Genomic DNA, 18,651 nt, shown 5'->3' with positions numbered 1-18,651 from the left:
CTTCCAAATGATAACATACAGTATGCTATTAAATGATCAGGGTGAACAAGTGCACACACAGATTTTGGTCTAGTTCTCAATTATGATTTATAAATTAACACTGTTTCTCAGCACCAATCAATCAGACAGCAACCCTGAAGACAGCTTAGTTGTCACTTAATCACTGCCCTGTTCTGTGAAAGGAAATCAGAGCAACAGGAACGTCCATAATATGTCCCAGATCTAACTGCCATTTCCTATTGGCTCATTCTTTGAATTGTACTTTACAGGTTAATTATTTAGTTATTAAGTTGAATTCTCAAGGACAGAAACCATTAGCAAAACTAAATGACAAGTGACCCCCCACACCACCCATCCCAAAAAGAAAAACGGTGACTGGCAAGTCCATCTGCAATATATTCATAACCCAGAGAGCTATGGGAAGATAGAGTGACCAAGCAATAAAGAAAGAGAGGCAGAGAGAATACAGTAGAAAAAGAAGAGAAGTCTGATAGATTAGTGTTGTAGCAAGCGTTATTAGAGGTGTATCACAGACTTGTTTTTCATGTGTGTGTGTGTGTGTGTGTGTGTGTGTGTGTTGTGCTGGCTGGACTGCTGACGTGAGCTTTCATGCATGAGGACCTTTTCTCATTACCCACTCTCCAAGCCCTTCTGTCAGCAAAGAGAGAGCACGATGTGCGTGTGTGAGTGTCGGTGTGTATGTGAGCAATTTCCCGTAGCTTTGGCACAATCTGCACGGTGACCTGAAACATAGTTTAGTTTCACACTGAGCCAGACAGATGGACAGAGAGACAGACATATGGGTAATTTAACCACAGTTGTATTCCATGATATCATTGTATGGCTGCCATTTTGGAGGCCAAATAGCAGGTGTTCAGTGTAATGACAGATGTCAGCAAGCAATCAATAATGGCATTAAATGACCAGTATTTGTGTTGCTCCTGTGAAATTTAATAAAAATACCACTTTGTGTGAAACTAATCTAACTACCTACAAAGAGAAGTACTTTTGGATGTAGTTCCTTATTTGGCCATTTAATACTGGTAGTTTTTAAAAGTCAGTTGCTCATTCCACTTCTGTTGAGCACGACTGCTCAGTGATGCAACAGGTGTGTTTGGGGGTTTTCGATGCTCGACTGACAGGTATCACACCAGGTTTAGTTGGCCAGCACATGCTCAACCCACCACAACTCCAGTCATGTGGCATGGCCAAAACATGAACTCTGATAGGTTCCACAAACTAAATCAACGTATATTGTTTTAGCAGTTAGTATGCAAAAAACAATCTATGTTCTGTACTAACAGGAAAGAGAGAAGACTGGCGCACACTGATAAGCAGCCTTTTTATATTATACGAACAGATCAGTGTTTTGACATCTCTGTGTCTTAATCAGAGTCAAAGCAGACAAACACTGGGTAGAAGGTGGAGCAGGAATTCAAGCCTCTTGGATAAAAGATAGAAGTTGCCAGAACCAATTTCCAGGTGCCATGCCCACTTCCAATTAAACTTCCAAAAAAGACTGCAAAATGTCCATCTTAAATGTTAAAGGACTGGGTCACAGTTTTTCAAGTTTGTCTCAAAAGAACAGTCAGGTGCCTGTGTGAACCCTGACACAGATTTTTTTTAGTTACTGTCACCATTCTTCCTGTTCATGCTGGCCATTTCTCCCCTTAAAGAGGCTTCTATGTAAATGATGGGGGGCAAAATCCACAAAACACATTCAAAGGTTTATCAGAAGCTAATATCAGGCTTCAGCAGTCTGAATTAGACAAATAAAACTGATATCTTGTGCAAAATTCCCTCTCTGTTATTATCTCTTCACTGCAGCTCAATAGGAAAACAATATCTGGGAAAACACAAACTGTCTGGACGATACCCACTTGATTTGACTAACTCAGATTTTGTCCTCAATCACTTGCATTAAGAGCACTTTAGAAAGGGATCTTTTAATGGCCAGTATGAACAAGAGGAAAGATAATAGCAAGAAAAAGCTGGAGGAAACCGGGGTTTCAGGGTACCTTAGTATCCTTTAACACAATAATATTTTTCCCCAAGATCTTTCTCAAGGTGCCTCACTTATCAAATACAATTTATTTAAAACTTTACCAGCTCCTCCATTTCCTTTCTGCACTGTGTTGTATAGAATAGAGTCTTTCAACAGCACATTTCAAAAGCTGGTCATGTTACATGTGCATTCTGTCTGGTATACTTTATTTTGTCACTTTTCCTGTGTAAACATAGCCTGCTTATAATGGTAAGTATGTAATATGAATTTATGACCCACACATGCTTTGGGTTTTCTGGTTCCAGTAACTAGCAAAGATATCAAAGTGCTAACCACACATGGAAGAGCAACATTCATTACTTTATTGTTCAAGGACAGGCCCTGTTCTTTAAAATATCAGGCTATTCTAGCAGGCTTGTTAGGTCAGCAATGCAGCTGCTTCTAAGGGGTGCACTGTGGAGGAAAATGATGTCCATCTCAGCAGATATTAGCATCAGTCTGCAAGCTAAACCGCCCATGCCAATTGGCCAGCTTGAAGCCAATGAAGTAATGACAACCACTCTTCAGTATCAGCTCCGGTGGGACCTGGTGTGAATCAAACTGACCTTCAAAACGCCCCCCACATATGTCTGACAGCATCTGAGTCCATGTTTCTCTGCACTCTGTGACAAAAGTGTGTCAGCAAAGTGTACCTTCATATGATTCTCTATCACAAAATGCTTCACAATAAATCAACACTAAAATGTGTAACTAGTTACTTTATGTGTGAAGGCAACTTTATGGGTCCTGTCAACAGACTGACTGACAGACAGACAGACAAATGCTTAAAGCTACGACATCTAATCTAAAGCTAAACATTATTCATTCTAAGTGAACTGCAACACACAGCAGTACAGAAGGTCAGTGTCTCTGACTACTATAAACACAAAGTGGAAATAACAGACAAGGGACAACCACAATATAAGAGAAAACCTAGTGGTTCACATACGACTTCTCTGCTTTGTAAGCTTTAAACCCGTTAACACACACACACACACACACACACACACACACACACACATTGTATCAAACACAACATGCTGGCCTCTCTCCTCTCTGTCTTCCATTATCCCCCACACTCATATTTTTATCCTCACACCTACTCATGTGAACACACACAACCACAAAGCCTACACACTGCACTGTGCAATTAGGTCTTTATCTCTGCTTTGCATTGTCGCTAGCTACCACTATTTGTCCTGACACAACCACACAGACACACACTCACACACACACACACAAGACCCTGGGATGAGTTCGTTATCGCTATGCTGTGTATCCACTTACTTTGTGGTCTTTGACGACAGAGCTCTTAGTCGTGATAAAGTGCACGCTGACCAACTCCTGTCAGCACTGCTCGACAGAGTTACAAACACAATGTATGTATGTGTGTGTGTAGGTGCATTTGTGTCTGCTGAGTGTTTTGGAGAGTGTTAGAGCAAGTGCAAAGAGTGAAGGAGAAAGAGGGGATAACAATGTGATGGGTGATAATGGGTATGAAAGAGAGCATGAAAGAAGAGGCAGATAATCAGAAAAAAGAAGCTATAAATACCTGAAGGTGTCAGTAATACAGCCCCCACCCTGACTGACACACACACACACACACACAGAGTGAAATGGAGGCATCAGCTGCTCTGTCATCTGGCTCCACTCACTTGCCATCACACCTTGAGGTCAAGCAGCAGCATCCTGAGCACACACACTCACACACAAACAACTCCATGCCCTCAGCTCTGTATCTATTTTTCTTCAAAGCAGAAATAACCTATTTTTTTAAGCCTCGACAGTGGAATTGCTCTAGGGATGATCAGTCGGTCAGCCCACCGGTTTGGTCCAACCTGAAACATATTATTGGATGGATTACCATGAAACTTAGTAATGATATTGATGGTATCCAGAGAATGAGACCCACTGATTTTGGTGATTATCTGACAATTTCTCTAGTGATACTAGAGGGTTGACCTGTGTGGTTGAGTAAAATTTCACGAAATGCATTTCAACAACAAGGCCTGTTTAATGTAATGAGTAGAAATGCTGATAATTCAAAAACAGCTTGAAATATCTGAGGAGGAAAAGTCAATAAAAGCTAAATGTGTTGACTGTGCAGCAGTCAAAAAACATTAGAGGAGTGATGAATACACGGTAATATTACCCAAATGAATACATGAAACAAATATTCTGTAAAATAGCCAATAAAATCCTGCTCACCGTATTGTATAACATTATATTAATAATCATATGCTAAGCACTTTAATGTTTAATTACACTCTATTAAGAAAAAACACATTTGCAAATATTTGCATATTCAATTACAAGTATGGAAAAAATCTTCTTCCCAGGGAGAAAAAGCTCTTGTCTCTGGCTGTTCTGCCCTTCGACTAACAGCCGGTACAATGTAGAGAGCCACAATATTTCCACTGTGACAGGTAGATTAGGAGTTTCCTCCCGTGTTCAGTTTTTCACACTAACAATGTATCCCCTGCTGCAGAGGAGTCGTCCTGGCTCCAGGTTTGGTCACGTGCTGATGGGGAGTTCTCGTGCCAAGGGACGCAGTCTGCTTCACTCTAGTTCAGCAGGGATGTTAGGAGCTGCACACACATGGGTATAAAGCCAGGCAGACAGGAGAGCAGAATAATTACAGTTCAGTATTACATCTAGGAAGACCTCATTAAATCTGTCTGCCATTATCTCTCTGTTTCACTGTCACATGTTATCTCTATCTACCTCTCTCCCTTGCCAGGTCCTCTTTCATCCCGTATTATTCTTGTGTCCTCTCCCTCTCTCTCTCTGTAAATTTTTTACCTAACATCACACTTGGTCTCTATCAGTCTGTCCCACTCACTTTCATGTTCTCTTTCACCCCTTCTCGCTCCTCATCCCTAATTATTTCTTCCTCTTCTTTACTCCTCTCCTCCTGCTTCCTTCCTTTTTCATTTGCAATTAACTATTAATTAAAAAACACAGTGTTGGTGCACAACACACCCCTTTTCCCTCCCCAGTGGCTGATATACAGGATCTACAGGAAAACACAAATGCATGAGCACACACACACATACACACACACACACACATGCAAACAGGTGCTCACCTGGTAAAGCTCTTAGTGTGACAGTTGCAGAGACTGCAGTGTCATAACCGTTGCCTAATTAACAGTTAGGTAACAACAGCTGCACAAAGAGTCACACCCAAAACTGCACAGAAGCCTTGCAATTCAGTTACAATTTGTAGGATTTTCCTCATGAATATTTTGAAGCCAAATACAATCTGAATCTTTCTTGTTGGCTGGAGGACCTGACAGTGGCATTAGTCTCTACACTGTTAAATGTTCAGTCCCTTTGCAGATACTCCCATCAGAACTCAATATTTGGTAATAATAAGTGAATTAAATGTTGACATCTGCTTTGTATTTTTGTTGGCTGGATGTAACAATGCAGCTGTTGAAATTCAAGGCCATATGTGGTCAATTTATTAAAAACCTTTTGTAACTCTAAAATTGTCTCTCTGTCTCCTCCAATCACAGCATTATGTTTTAGGTGCGGTTTGTACATTTGAGATTGAATTTTGGCATCTTTAACTGCTTATCTGTAAAAGTTCCCAGTTATATAGACACAGTGGCTTTGAGGAAACCACTCAGAAGTCAGTGATGTCGAAATAATGGTTTAAAGATAAAGAGAAGCAAACTATGAGCACTATTGTTTTTCTCTAGCTAGCTATCGTTAAGCAGAGTTGGGTAGTTTCCATCGTCTGATTTATTTTATCAATTTATCTGTCTGCTGTAGAGTGCTGCTGTTTGGCTATTTAGTTTTTTGCAACTTTCAGTTTAATCAAGATCACTTATGGAATGATGCTTGCAAGCTAGTTCAGGCAGTCAACCTGAGTTTCACTGCTGTACTCATATGACATGCCTCACTCTACACAATAATCTATCATATACACACCCTCCCAATATTTAAGCTGCAAAAATGTCTCCACTGTCCCATTGCCTGTTAATGCCACTGCGGCCCTGCAACAGCATTGCTGCCTGTTGTTTCAGCCCCACCACTACCCCAGCATCCATCTGCAGACTCCAGCAGGGGAATCATCACTCCCCAATATCCCTATGTAAGCGTATCTGCAGGGAGTGATGAGGTCAGAGCCTGGACACCAAACTCTAACAATGTTCTGCTGCTGTAATAAACATTTCAAATGTTTGTCACATCCACCAGACCTTATTAATTCTAAAATCTTGGCTAAAGCCATATTATCCAGTCTTCGTTGGCAGTAGACTAAGAACGCGTAAATATGTCATCTGTAAAACTGAGATGAAAAAAAAACAAGTGAAAACTATTTAGACATTTTAGCATTAGATGCATGAAGTGATGGAAAAGAAACAGTGACTCATGTTCTGCAATTATGGGAAATGGTTGTTTCCAGGAGCAGATGATAACATCAATATTAAGGCCTGTATAAGGCACCAAGTGCTCTGGTGCAGGCAATTTGAGTCACTAGTAGATTGATGGGTCTAGGTTGTAGGAAGGAATAAGACAGACAGAGAAAGAGAGACAGAGAGGAGTAAGGCTATGGGTTTAATCAGGTCATCCCAGAGACAAGGTCGAAATGTAATTATTCAGCTTTCCTGTCTTCCCCTGTGTCAATATTAATTACTTACTTTGAGGGATTCAAATGGCAACCAAGGAAAGCCCAGTCATCTAGGAGAAACAAAGAGGAATGGGGCCTCCCTGAATTCCAGGAGCCAGATAGATGGCTCTGGCCTGGCTGAGGCCCAGCAAAGCCATATGCCATGTCAGTGGAGACTAAGGATTGTGACTCAAGATTTGAACAACCATTTAATGTGGGGAAAATGTTCAAATTCAATTAATCTGAATGAATTAGCCATGCTAGCCACATAGTTCTGTCACTGTTGGTCTGTCAATCAGTCCACCACTTTGGTTCAAACTGAAAAATCTCAGCAACTGTTGGATGGATTATCATGAAATGTGGTAATGTTAGCGTGCTAACACACTAAACAAAGATGGTGATCATGGTGAATCTTATACCTGCTAAATATCAACATGTTAGCATTGTTATTGTGAGAATGTTGCCACGCTTTAATCAAAGTGAATCTGTGCTGGAGACAGTCATATAGAGACATCTAATGGTTTATTCTATTATGCTATTTTCTTCAAAATCTGAAACAGCCACTTTTTGTCAGTAATAGAAATGATAATGATACTAATCTACTAATCTACTTCCTGTATTGACTAAATACCAATATGGAATTTAAGAATCAACCCTCAAAACAAGATTTTCTTGATTTACAGAGAGTGACCAGTAAAAACAAAAATGTCACAGAAAAATCACAAAAGTCGTATTTATTACTTCACAGCTGTATAGATTATATAACATTTTTGTCTGCACTCAGGAGTGATACAAACACAAAAATACAAACATTCATTCAGACACACACTCCTCCAGCTACAAATCCAGCCAGAGTCCCCGTCAGCTGACTTTGTATCAGCTGAGAGCGGTCACTGTAACAAGACTCCATTGTCTCGCAGTGTGCTGAACTGACATGAAATCTGCCAAATGGGTCTAATGCACACAACAACAAAAAAAACACTCAGTCACAAAACTGCATCAACATATGCACACAGACAAAAACACAGACAGAAGAAGAAACACACTCTCAGTTGTGTGTAAGTGTGCGCACACAGGCACACACGAACACACACAATATCCTCCCACAAAAGACCTTTGTCTTTTTCATAAGAAGCCCTGATTAGTGCGCGGACCACACACACAGTCATACTGACCTGGTCTCATACAACTGTGCTGACCAAAAAGGACAGAAAGAAAAAGCAGAGATGACTTACAGCAAAAAGAGCCTTAAATATTTACAACTGAGGAAGAGAACAAGGAAAGACATGAATATGTAGGGAGGCAAAATCAAACAATCATCACCAGTGACCAGTAAACTACTGATGTGTTCTGACAGGACACATACTGTATGATTATTGACAGGCTCAGGCCCCACACCTAAAACTGTGGAAAACTGTTGATCAGCACAGCTGTGACTGCACGAGTTCTGTCTCCAGAGCCTTAATTATTTTAAGAGAGGGGAGAGGAGTTTTGGGCCCAATATAGACCATCAATTTAAATGCCAAGTATCAGCTGATCTGACAGTAATCACCCAAGGAGTCCTGCACTGAAACATTTGGGCTGAAAGACACAACAAGTACATTTACTTTAGTACTGTTCTTAAGAACAATTCCAAGATACTGAAACTTGAGTATTTTCATTATACTCTACCACCTATAATAAGAAGTTAAATGCAAGTCATTGTTATACCACCTGAAGAAAACTGAATGGGTACAATCAGCATTACTGCAGCCAGCTACATAATTAAAATGTTGAGTTATGTTAATGCATCAGTAGTATAAATCCAATACTTACTAATATACTAATATATTTTCATGTACATTTTACTGATAAAACTTCCATACTTTTACTTAAACACAAATGCAAACTTTTTACACTGTGGTTTTGCTACTTTTAGTTTCTGAATACTTTTTCCACCACTGTACAGGCATACAGATCACTTTTACAGAGCGTACCTCAAGGGGTCTGGCTGGCTGTCTGGTAGCAATCACATTCTCAAGTGTGTTTGACAAGGTATAATACAGCCATGGGACAAAACAATGTACTGATTCTTCTGTGTTTGGTCTGTCCCTACTTAACAAACCCAGCTTGCTGGCTAGCTGTCTAGAGAGGTCAGGCCGATGTCTTGTTAATAAACACAAACACTGGTAATAGATGGGGACAAACTAAAACTGATTGGTGGCCAATATGGGTGCTCTCCTTAGTTGCATTATCTGGTAAAAACAGTCATCAGGTAATGACCTGTCTATGAAGATGGTTAGTCATCCAGATGATAGGATATCTAGATGTGCTAGAGGCCAGAGGCAACTTTGGTGTTTTAGTTTTGAAATTAATCCAAAGTCTCCATCATTTTGACCATTCAATAAAGTCAAGATGATGCCTTTTCTGTAGGTTTGCATGGTTTTCACGTTAATGGTATGGTTTTCAGAAATATTTTAGATAAATGGTCTAAAAGCTGAGCTGAACAAAGAGTAAAAAACACCAGTGAAGAAATGTGTAATGTGGAAAGAAGGATGGAGGAAAATGAGGTAAGTTCAAGGGAGTTGACAAAATGACATGAAAAGGAGAATAATGGGTGTGTGTCTAAATGAGTAATGGACTGAAGTTTTGTTACTTGACATTACATATAAAGTTGCATGGCTTCTTATTTACAAGATGCAAATGGGATTCAAACACTAAATACACACATGCTGTTATCGAAGACTGCTTGGACGTGCTAGTGGGCACATGCACACATGCACACAGGCAAACACCACTATCATGATGCCTTGCTGTTATTTCACAGCTCACTGAGGCAGCCAATCAAATCATTCCAGTGATGAGCACGCCCAGGGCTATATTTAACCAATGAAGGGTGACTATCTGGCTGACGGACTGCTTCAGATGACCAGTTACAGACTGTCTCTTCATGCAAGACTTGAGTTGGTGCCAACATAAGTCCTCCCCCCACCCTCCTTTTCTCTCTCTTTTTTTTTTGCTCGGTTTTCTCTCCTTGTGTCCAACCATCCCAGGAAAAGGAGGCTAATAATTATCAAAGAGGGCAGAGTCCAAGAGAGGAATGCCCTTTGCGCTCTGTCCTTGACAACCCTGTTCTCATCTCTCTTTGTCACTTCCTCTAACTTGCTTAATAAGTGAGAATATGTTCTTTCACTCACCAATCTCTCTCCTCTTGCTCAAAATGGCTTTGCGTCCATCCTCTTACCTCCCCAACCTCACTCACACTCACCTCCCTCCTCATATCTTACTTCATCCTCTTCTCTTCTCTCCTGTTTCTTTTCACACTCTCACATCACTTTACCCTCCTTTGTAAAAAAAATTGAATTTTTCTCCCTGGTTGCTTCCTTCCTCTGGGTGTCCCTCTAACTCCCCTCCCTTTTTTCTCCTCTCACGAGTATTCTCACCTCTCTCCTCATCCCTTGCTATATTCTTCGTTATTCTTCTCTTTTTCCTTACTTCCACCACTTTATAAAACATGCTTTTTCACTCGAGTAAGTTCAGTCCTTTCTATCCCCACTCGCGATCGGCTCCAATCTTTCTTTCTTTCTGTCTTTCCTTCTTTCTTTCTGTGCACTGGGTATTTATTTGCCTTCATTAAAACTCCCTCTCTGTCTCCTTCTATCTATAACTGCCCTCTCCCCCTCTCCCTCTGCCACTCTGCACAAAACACCACCACCTTTTTTTCCTCCATCTTCCTCCCCTTCCCCTTTTATTCTCCTCCTTTGAGGCTTAAACCTAATTATCTCCTGTTCTAGAGAAACCACACACACACACAGTGGGAACAGCCTGTGGGAAACAGTGCAGCCATGAGGGATGGGCAGCGTTTGTTCTCCCTTCGGCTGGTCACCTCTGATCATGTCAACAAGGCACAAACACACACATACATTGTAAGAGAAGGCCTGAGATTTAGAAGGACAATGAGAAGTATTGCACATTATAAACACAAGACTGACTGACTGAATGGGTTTGATATTTCTTTGCTCAAACACTAAAATAATGGCACTCATAGCAGCTATCAAACACTAATATCTAGTAAATCCACCATCCATCCGTTAGCTGTATCTGCTCATCCTTGAGGGTAACAGGCACAAGTAATAACTGACACATCGTTTCTAGTAAATACTCAATGAAAAATACTTTGGAAACTAATTCAAATAGAGAAACCACAACTTAAAACTGCAACCGTTCAGTAACCAAGATGCAAATCAAAATGCAAGAAACAGCCTACTGATTTTAGATTGGAGGTGGACAAAATATCAGAAACAAATTTCAGTGACAGACTTAGCAAATTTAAATTGCCAAGTCTGTCACTGATCAACACATCAGCATTGTTGTGTGAGCAATGGAAGCCATCTCTGTTGCTGCTGTAAACCGCATTTAACCTATCACATCTTCTGTTCATAGTTTATATAGCTTTATATGGGTTGTAGATTGTTAATGATTGAAAGAGCGATTGCCTGGAGATTTTATCGGGTATGAAAAGACATTATGAGTCATACAGCTTAAGTCAGGAGGACTCACTGGGCTCACTTTTTCAATGTGTTTGGACCTCTCTGCGGCCTCTCTGGTTTACATTAACAACTAAACTAATGTCAACACAGAGATCGAGCATCAAGTGCATATTTACAGTTTAAAGTAACACTGCATGTCACAAATCTAATCTATTTCTCTAGTTTCTTATTACTTTATCAAAGGGAGGGGGCTCCACTTAAACCCACCACTGGGTAGAACCTCTAATATTTTCCCCACTTTTTAGTGGCTGCCTCTAACAGTGGCTTCCTCAGTCCTGCTCAAAGAAAAAAAAAATCTCTGTTAAATAATTTTTCTCACACACTCACACACAAAGTGAGCACTGCTGGAGAGGTCAGTTTGCCAGCTGGTCAGCGAGAGAAACCTTTGCACACGTCTAAACACACACAGGCTCCATAAACAGATGGTGTCTCCTGCACACACACACACAAATGCACAGCCAGCTCTATGCACAAGATAGAGATATGTTGTTCACACATGACCAAGTCCCTTGGGTTGCTGGCCCAAATATTACCCTAAGTGATATAAGATCATGTATGTATGTATGCACAAACACACACAATCCAGCCAATCACATTTGTCCAGAAAATCTTTTTTTCCTTTAGATCCCCTTTTTCTGCACAGTCATATATTTTCCTCCTCGATTCATCACTCCTTCCTTCTTTTTTTCTTACACATGTAGTCCTACATTAGATCTGTGCTGTGGCTTCACACCTTGCTGAATCACTCATCCATACACAGCTGTAATCCACTCTCTTTCTCTCTCTGTCTCTCACACACACACATGCATACACACACCAAAGTGCACTTCTGCTCCCCAAGGAGATGTTATCAGTGCTTTGTCATGAGTTATTGCCACTCAGTGATTGCATCATCTTAGGAACCAATAATCTGTGTTTCAAAGAACAATAGGCAGAGTTTGGCCGGACACATGTACTGTCTGGTAAAGGATTTTTGTGAGAGCACGTTTCAAACTAAATCTCCTTGAAGAGCCTATAGAATAGAGTCTTTATAGTGAGCATAATGACAGTATGTTTCCACTGTATTGTACAGACTGATAATAGACACTTTACTTCCACTCACTGTCACATGCACTGCTGTGACACACACTAGAGCTCAATATACACACACCATAAAATCGAAATCTAAATCTAATTCACTTATCTCTGTCTTTCTCTGAAGAAAACACGTGCACACCCACACACAATTGGTCACTTGAGCACGGCCCAGATGTTCAAAACACTGTGAAAGAAAATGCAGTAAGGGCTTTCCACTCCTCTGATGCAGTTCCGGAAATAGCCGAGCATCCCTTAACAAGAACGTAAAGGCTTCCCTAGCAGGGCGCTGTCCACCACTCTATGCTTCCCTCTCTATAATATCAGATGCCTTCAAAACAGTGGAATTTATTGGGGAAAAAAATGTATATAAGATAAGATAAGATAATCCTTTATTAGACTTCAAATGGCACCACTAAAGAACATATTCCAGTTTGGACGACTTTTTTTCTTACAATCTGACTGGCAAAAAGCTTCTGACAGCACCATTCATGACATTTAGAAATTTTGTTGGGGTATATTGTATTACTGCTTTCTACCCACGAATAAGTTGTCCCCTGAGAAGCATGCAGAGTGGATTAAATAAAACCTAAAATGTCTTGACAATTAACAATTAAATGTCTGCCAGATCCAGTTTCATCATCTCATCCATTAGAATTAGCAAGAAACACTTGTAGACTGTAACCAGACACACGGAGGTGGCATGGCTGGAATAACTGAAAGAAGTGAGCATAGTGTAAACCAGATAAAAGAAAACTATCTCCTGTTCTACCAAGAAAACCTGCAAAATTCATCTCATAGAAATAATCCTATACAGCCATAATGTGAGTCTTTGTAATGTAACGATGAAGATAAAGCAACAACTCTGAGGTTCACCTCCTACAACATCTGTAGTAGCACCACAGTAGGCTCATACCAGTATGGACTAACACAGCCCCCTATTAATATACATCTGTATCACTCCAAGTTACATAAATATGTGATTTACTACAGTCCAGTGCGATCAATGCATTGAGTTGCTCCAAAGGTTATGGCCTACTAAACTGTATATATTCTGTACTGTATATACTCATTGAACCTCCCTGGGAGCGCTGGTCAGTCAGTGTACAGAATGAGCTGTGCTGCTGGAATGACCATTAACAGCTGAGAAACTGGCTCATCTGGATCCACTGAATCATGTCCTTGTGATGTGTCACTATACGACCACAACCAAAGCCTATTATCGGCTAAAACGCACTCGGCTGTCTGTAAAAAAGACGCAACAGAGGAGATTGAAGAAAAACCATATGTCATGACTGGATTACAGATAAAATGACACATGGGAGTAGGGGGTGGGTTGAATATGCTGTTGATGTGTGCAGCCAACCTTAAGCAAGAACTATAGCAAATCCTCTAGGTATATTACAGGATTATTGCAGCGATATAGTACACACAGAAATGCTATTATGGAGTATGGAAATATTGCAAGAAGTGCCACAGATAAGTCCCTATAGGAGTATTATAAGGGCATCATAATGATATCATATTAGAAAAAAATTAGACAGCTTTAATTAAGTCACTAAATTCACTGCTAAGTACCACAGATACATATTCAGTCCCTACAGGAGTAAAACAGGAGTACTGTGGTGGTATTTTATCTGAGCTATATTAGACTGACTCCTGGCTAGTAGGTAGGTATTCACAGACACTGACACAGCCAATAGGCTAACAGCCAGTAGCAACTGATGTTGCCATAACCAAAAGTAGCGCTTTCATATTTTGGGTCAAAACATATTACAGCTGCCACTAATGATTATTCTCAATTACCTACAGTTCAAGTTGACATCTTAAAATGCCTTGTTTTAAGTGACAGGGAAAAGCTAAATCCTCATATTTGTGAAGCTGGAAAAAAAATAATTTTAGAAAACTGAACAATAATTTATTTTTTATGGCTGATTAATTTTTTTGCAACTAATCCATTCATGGATAAACAGTTTCAGAAAATAAAAATATAGTAATAAGTAATACTGTGGTTACACAGAAGTAGGATTTAGTCATTAAAATGCACTGGTAAAATTCTGAAGGGAGTAGTTGTCACTCATGGGAATACTATCAGTTTTTGCTAAGGTAGGTGGAAAATATTGAATCCCCTGTGTCTACACAGACTACCCCCTCCACACAGTCTTACTATGGCTTTTAACAATAAGAAAAAGCTACACCATAGCAACAGTTTTTAAGTGGACAGCAAATGCCCAACTGTGTGACAGAAGGTTACCTCTCTCAGTGCAGACCTGAGATCACAAAATCATTGATGTGAGTGAGGAAATCAAAGTAGATCTTAGGCTGTCTTATCCTGCCCTTAGGCATCCATATCCTACAAGTATGTGATTTACAGTTACAGAGTCCCCTGTCCAAATACTATCACTAAAATGAATAGCGTGTGAGTATGACTAAAAGGTTAAATTGATGTTAACGTGCTTATACAAATTTGCTTCAGCATTACTATTTTTATTTCAGCGAGGTCCGGTGACATGGCCACATGTCAAACATTTTAACTAATGCAAGCTTATGCAGGAAAAGTAACAATTTCAAACCACTTCAGTACATGCTACTACAGGAAGAGCTGGACTTATGTGAATATAAGTGTTCAGACAGTAATAGATCAGACCCTGTGTGTGTATAACAGATTATATGACAACCCATTTGATATAATTTAGCAACATCTTCAAACAGTTTCCATACATACACAGCAACACAGCAAATCATTCCATCTGCATTATGTTTTTTTCCACACCCAATCTGGTACATCTTCCTACCTACACAGAGCAACATCAGCTGTTTAACAAGGGTTGACAGGGTGACGCTTGGTCAGATGTTTGACAAAACCAGTCACAGTTTGGGTTGAGGTCAGGGGTACTACAGGGTCAACAACAGAAATATAAGATGCTGTAGGCCATCAAGCTACAGCCACAGGCTCGTGTGTGTGTGTGTGTGTGGTGTGTGTGTGTGTGTGTGTGTGTGTGTGTGTGTGTGTGTCTGTCTGTGTGAAAGAGACAGAAAGTGAGAGAGGGACACACATACACACTATAGGGTTATTAGACCGTGCTTATTAAAGACTTACTTCATCTGTTTGACGATGGTGCTTTTCCCTGACTCTCCAGCCCCTGAGGGATAAGAGACAAGAAGACAGTGTAAACAGGGTGTATGTGTTTGTGTGTGTGTGTGTGTGTGTGTGAGAGAGAGAGAGAGAGAGAGAGCAAGATGGAGACAGAGTGAGAGAGAGGAGGGGGTAGGAGAAAGCTAGAGAGTGAGACAGAAAGGGAGAATCAGCCTCTTAAAAACCTAAGTGAATAAGGACAGCAGCAGCAGGGTGGAGATGAAAAAAGATGGAGAAAGTGGCTGCACCCTTTCTTCCTCAACATCCCTTTTTATTCCCTCCATTGTTTTTAATCACTTAGCAATTCAAATAGATTACATGTGCTACTTACAAGATCATTTATCACAAAGAATCAATGAATCAATCTTCCACCCCAAACCAAAGAACCAGCACTGCCTGTGCCTAGCCCTCCATTGCTGCATACTGCCATTTTTCTGGTATCCATCTGCAGTTGTTATCTCAGATGTACTTCCCACCTTTTAATCGATATTCTAACACACTCTGCAGAATAACATTTTAGCCAACAACCATATCTTTAATGAATTACATCCTATTATAACATGTAGCTTGAATGCGATGTAATAAGACTCAGGGTGTGTTTAGAGAGCAAACGAGTTCCTCCTCGCCCATTTACTGGATTTCTGTTCATGTCATTTTTTTTAATGATAAACGTCTTTTTTTTTTTTTTTAATTCATCTCCCTTATTACCCTCAGATGATCAGCTTCTACCGAACACCCCCCACCCCCCACTCCCAATACCACACCTTTCAATCCCCCCACCCAAGTGTTTCATTTCTGTGCCTTGGCTTTACAGGCCCTATGGTAGGCAATTCAACCGGCGTCTCCTTACCGAGCAGCAGCAGTTTAACATCTTTGGCCGCGGTGAGACCGTCCTCCTTGAGGTTTTTCTCGATGGCTTTGCTCCGGTCCAGAGCCGCCCTCTCCTCTGCGCTCAGAGTACATCCCATGGTTAGAGAACACAGCTTGATGGCGTTACCGGTACCGGGATCCACGGAAGAAAAAAGCAATAAAAAGATGGATTCAATGAAACTCGTGCGTGGAAACAAATCTGGATGCAAACCCTTCTTTTTTTCTATCTTGGTTTATTTCCTCCTTTTCTGCGCGGTGCCTTCGATCCCTCTATGATCCCTCAGTCTCTTTCTTTCACTCTCTAGGCAGCTCCCTCTGTCTCGCTCTCAAACCGGTGGTACGGCACCGTTAAAGCATTTAAATCAAGGATCCACACGGTTTGATCCACAGCGCAAAAAAACAACAACACGATGTAGCCTCCGCAGCTTGTAGCAGTTTGCTTCTCAAGCGTGGTCTCGGTGTTGGTCTGTCCGTCCGTCCGTCCGTCCGTCCTCCGTCTCTGTTCTGTTTCTCTGTTGGTAAATCACGGTAACGGTTCTCTTCTTCTCCGCTCGTCGATAGTACGTGTTAATGGGCGGCGGTGAGCAGCGCTGGCATCGTTTGGTTCTCACGGCGGCTCACAGTGGACCTTCCTCCGTTTGGCTCCTCCAGCGGGTACTCGCTCTGTAACTCTACTGCCTCCCGGTAGCTCCGGTAGGGGCTCGGTCCTTCGTTAGTTCATTCGTTCATTTACAGGTTGCTGACGTCAAAACAGTTTTAAAAAAAATAGTGGGGAGAGAGCATACCTACTCCCAGTGGCGCGGCCTGGTGGTGCACAATGTAGTAGCCTAACCTTACAGACTCATTCAACAGATATAAAACTCAGTTGTTAAAAAAAATACAATGTTCAAGAAATATTTTATAGAAATAATAACACACTTACCCAGTGAGGCCAAGAACAGCAAAAGCTGAATTTGTAGCTTTTAGCTAACCTTCGCAAACACTGTGGTTAATGATCCAAATGAAGTGTTAAGGTTAGTTAGAGCCAGTAAGAGCGGAGGTGGACTTGTTAATTTTCTAATAACACATCCATAGATATCAATATTTTATCCACACACACAACTGTTTAAAGCTTAGCTTAAGGTTCACTGTTGGCCTTGGAAATAGCAGTTTTACACCAAACGTCTACTTACTGTAGGTTTTTCGGGGCTTTCAGCCACTTTAGTGATCTTCTGCAGCAGGTGGAGTTTATTTTATTGTCACGTTTCTACAAGATGGTTCAGCTGATGACCTGTGACCCTGGGACAAATAACAATTAACTGTTCCAAGAGTGCTTTGGTTCCTAATTTTTATTCTTTGTTTGTTCGTTTGTTTGTGTTTAAGCAATATTAGTGTGAATTGCAGTGGGTCAGTGAGATGGCAATGTCAGTGGGTGGATCTGTCCACCACATTGGTCCAGACCTTTTTATATACAGTATATGTATCATATGATCCAGACTGATATCTCAATAGAGATAGATTGCCATGAAATTTTTAGACATTTTCCTGCAGGAATTACTTGCAAGGTTAAAATTCTGTTTGTCCAATTATGACCAGATACCTGCAAGACTTATGAAATTCCCTCAGCTGTTCCTGGTTTTTATGAGTAATTAGCAAATGTCAGCATGCTAACATGCTAAACTAAGATGGTGATCATGGTAAACTTTACTATACATCAACACACATCGTCATTGTGAGCATGTTAGCAGTTAGCTCAAATCACTGCTGTGCCTAAACAACCTCACAGAGCTGCTAGCATTATTTCTGTTATCAGCATGATTAAATTGATGATTACATTTTTTTTTTTTTTTGCATTAACTGAAATTTCTCTCTCATTTTGTTGTGATGGTTATAGCATATTCTTATATTCATGCCATTCTGACATGTTCCATTCTGTCTTTAATTTTGTTCAGCATTCATTTTGTCAGTTTGATGTATTAAAATTCTTAATCTTCTTTCTTTCTCTCTATTTGAATTACATTGCATTCAGTTGGTCTGCATACTTATCAATATTGATAATTGACCTTACACAATCATGATGACAAATCTGTATCTGCCTTTTCTTCTCAAAAGGTCCTTAATTGGCCTGTAATTAGAGCAGTAATATCTCAGCTTAGGGAGATGCTTTCTGTATATTAAGAACAATTACAGTTATGTTACAAATGTATGCATGAACATAATCTCGTTCAGTTAGAGACTGTCACCATACAACTGTATTGTATGTACAAAGACAGCCAATTCCTCCCAGTGATAATATAGTGGGCATTAATAAAGTGTTAGTCATCATCATCATCATCATCATCTGTTGACAACATCAACAATATCAGCAAACTGACAAGAAAAATAATATTCATTACATACAC

General features: G+C 40.4%; 1 protein-coding gene across 2 annotated transcripts in view; it reads right to left on the bottom strand.

Annotated features, from left to right (window-relative positions):
- The window catches only part of LOC108901871 (guanine nucleotide-binding protein G(o) subunit alpha), a 90,368-nt gene extending 73,345 nt beyond the window's left edge, over positions 1-17,023 (bottom strand). The window contains exons 1-2 of one of the 2 annotated variants that reach the window (XM_018703525.2): positions 16,251-17,023; positions 15,365-15,407 (exon numbers count right to left, since the gene is read on the bottom strand). In XM_018703525.2, the coding sequence (XP_018559041.1) occupies positions 15,365-15,407; positions 16,251-16,368 (161 nt within the window). In that variant the 5' untranslated portion in view covers positions 16,369-17,023. The remainder of the gene's footprint in view (positions 1-15,364; positions 15,408-16,250) is intronic. The other variant, XM_018703524.2, reaches the window with a different exon arrangement.
- Positions 17,024-18,651: the final 1,628 nt, after the last annotated feature.

This window comes from Lates calcarifer, linkage group LG10, assembly GCF_001640805.2.
Source record: "Lates calcarifer isolate ASB-BC8 linkage group LG10, TLL_Latcal_v3, whole genome shotgun sequence".
NCBI lineage: Eukaryota > Metazoa > Chordata > Actinopteri > Centropomidae > Lates > Lates calcarifer.
This window is presented reverse-complemented; position numbering and strand designations above follow the sequence as displayed.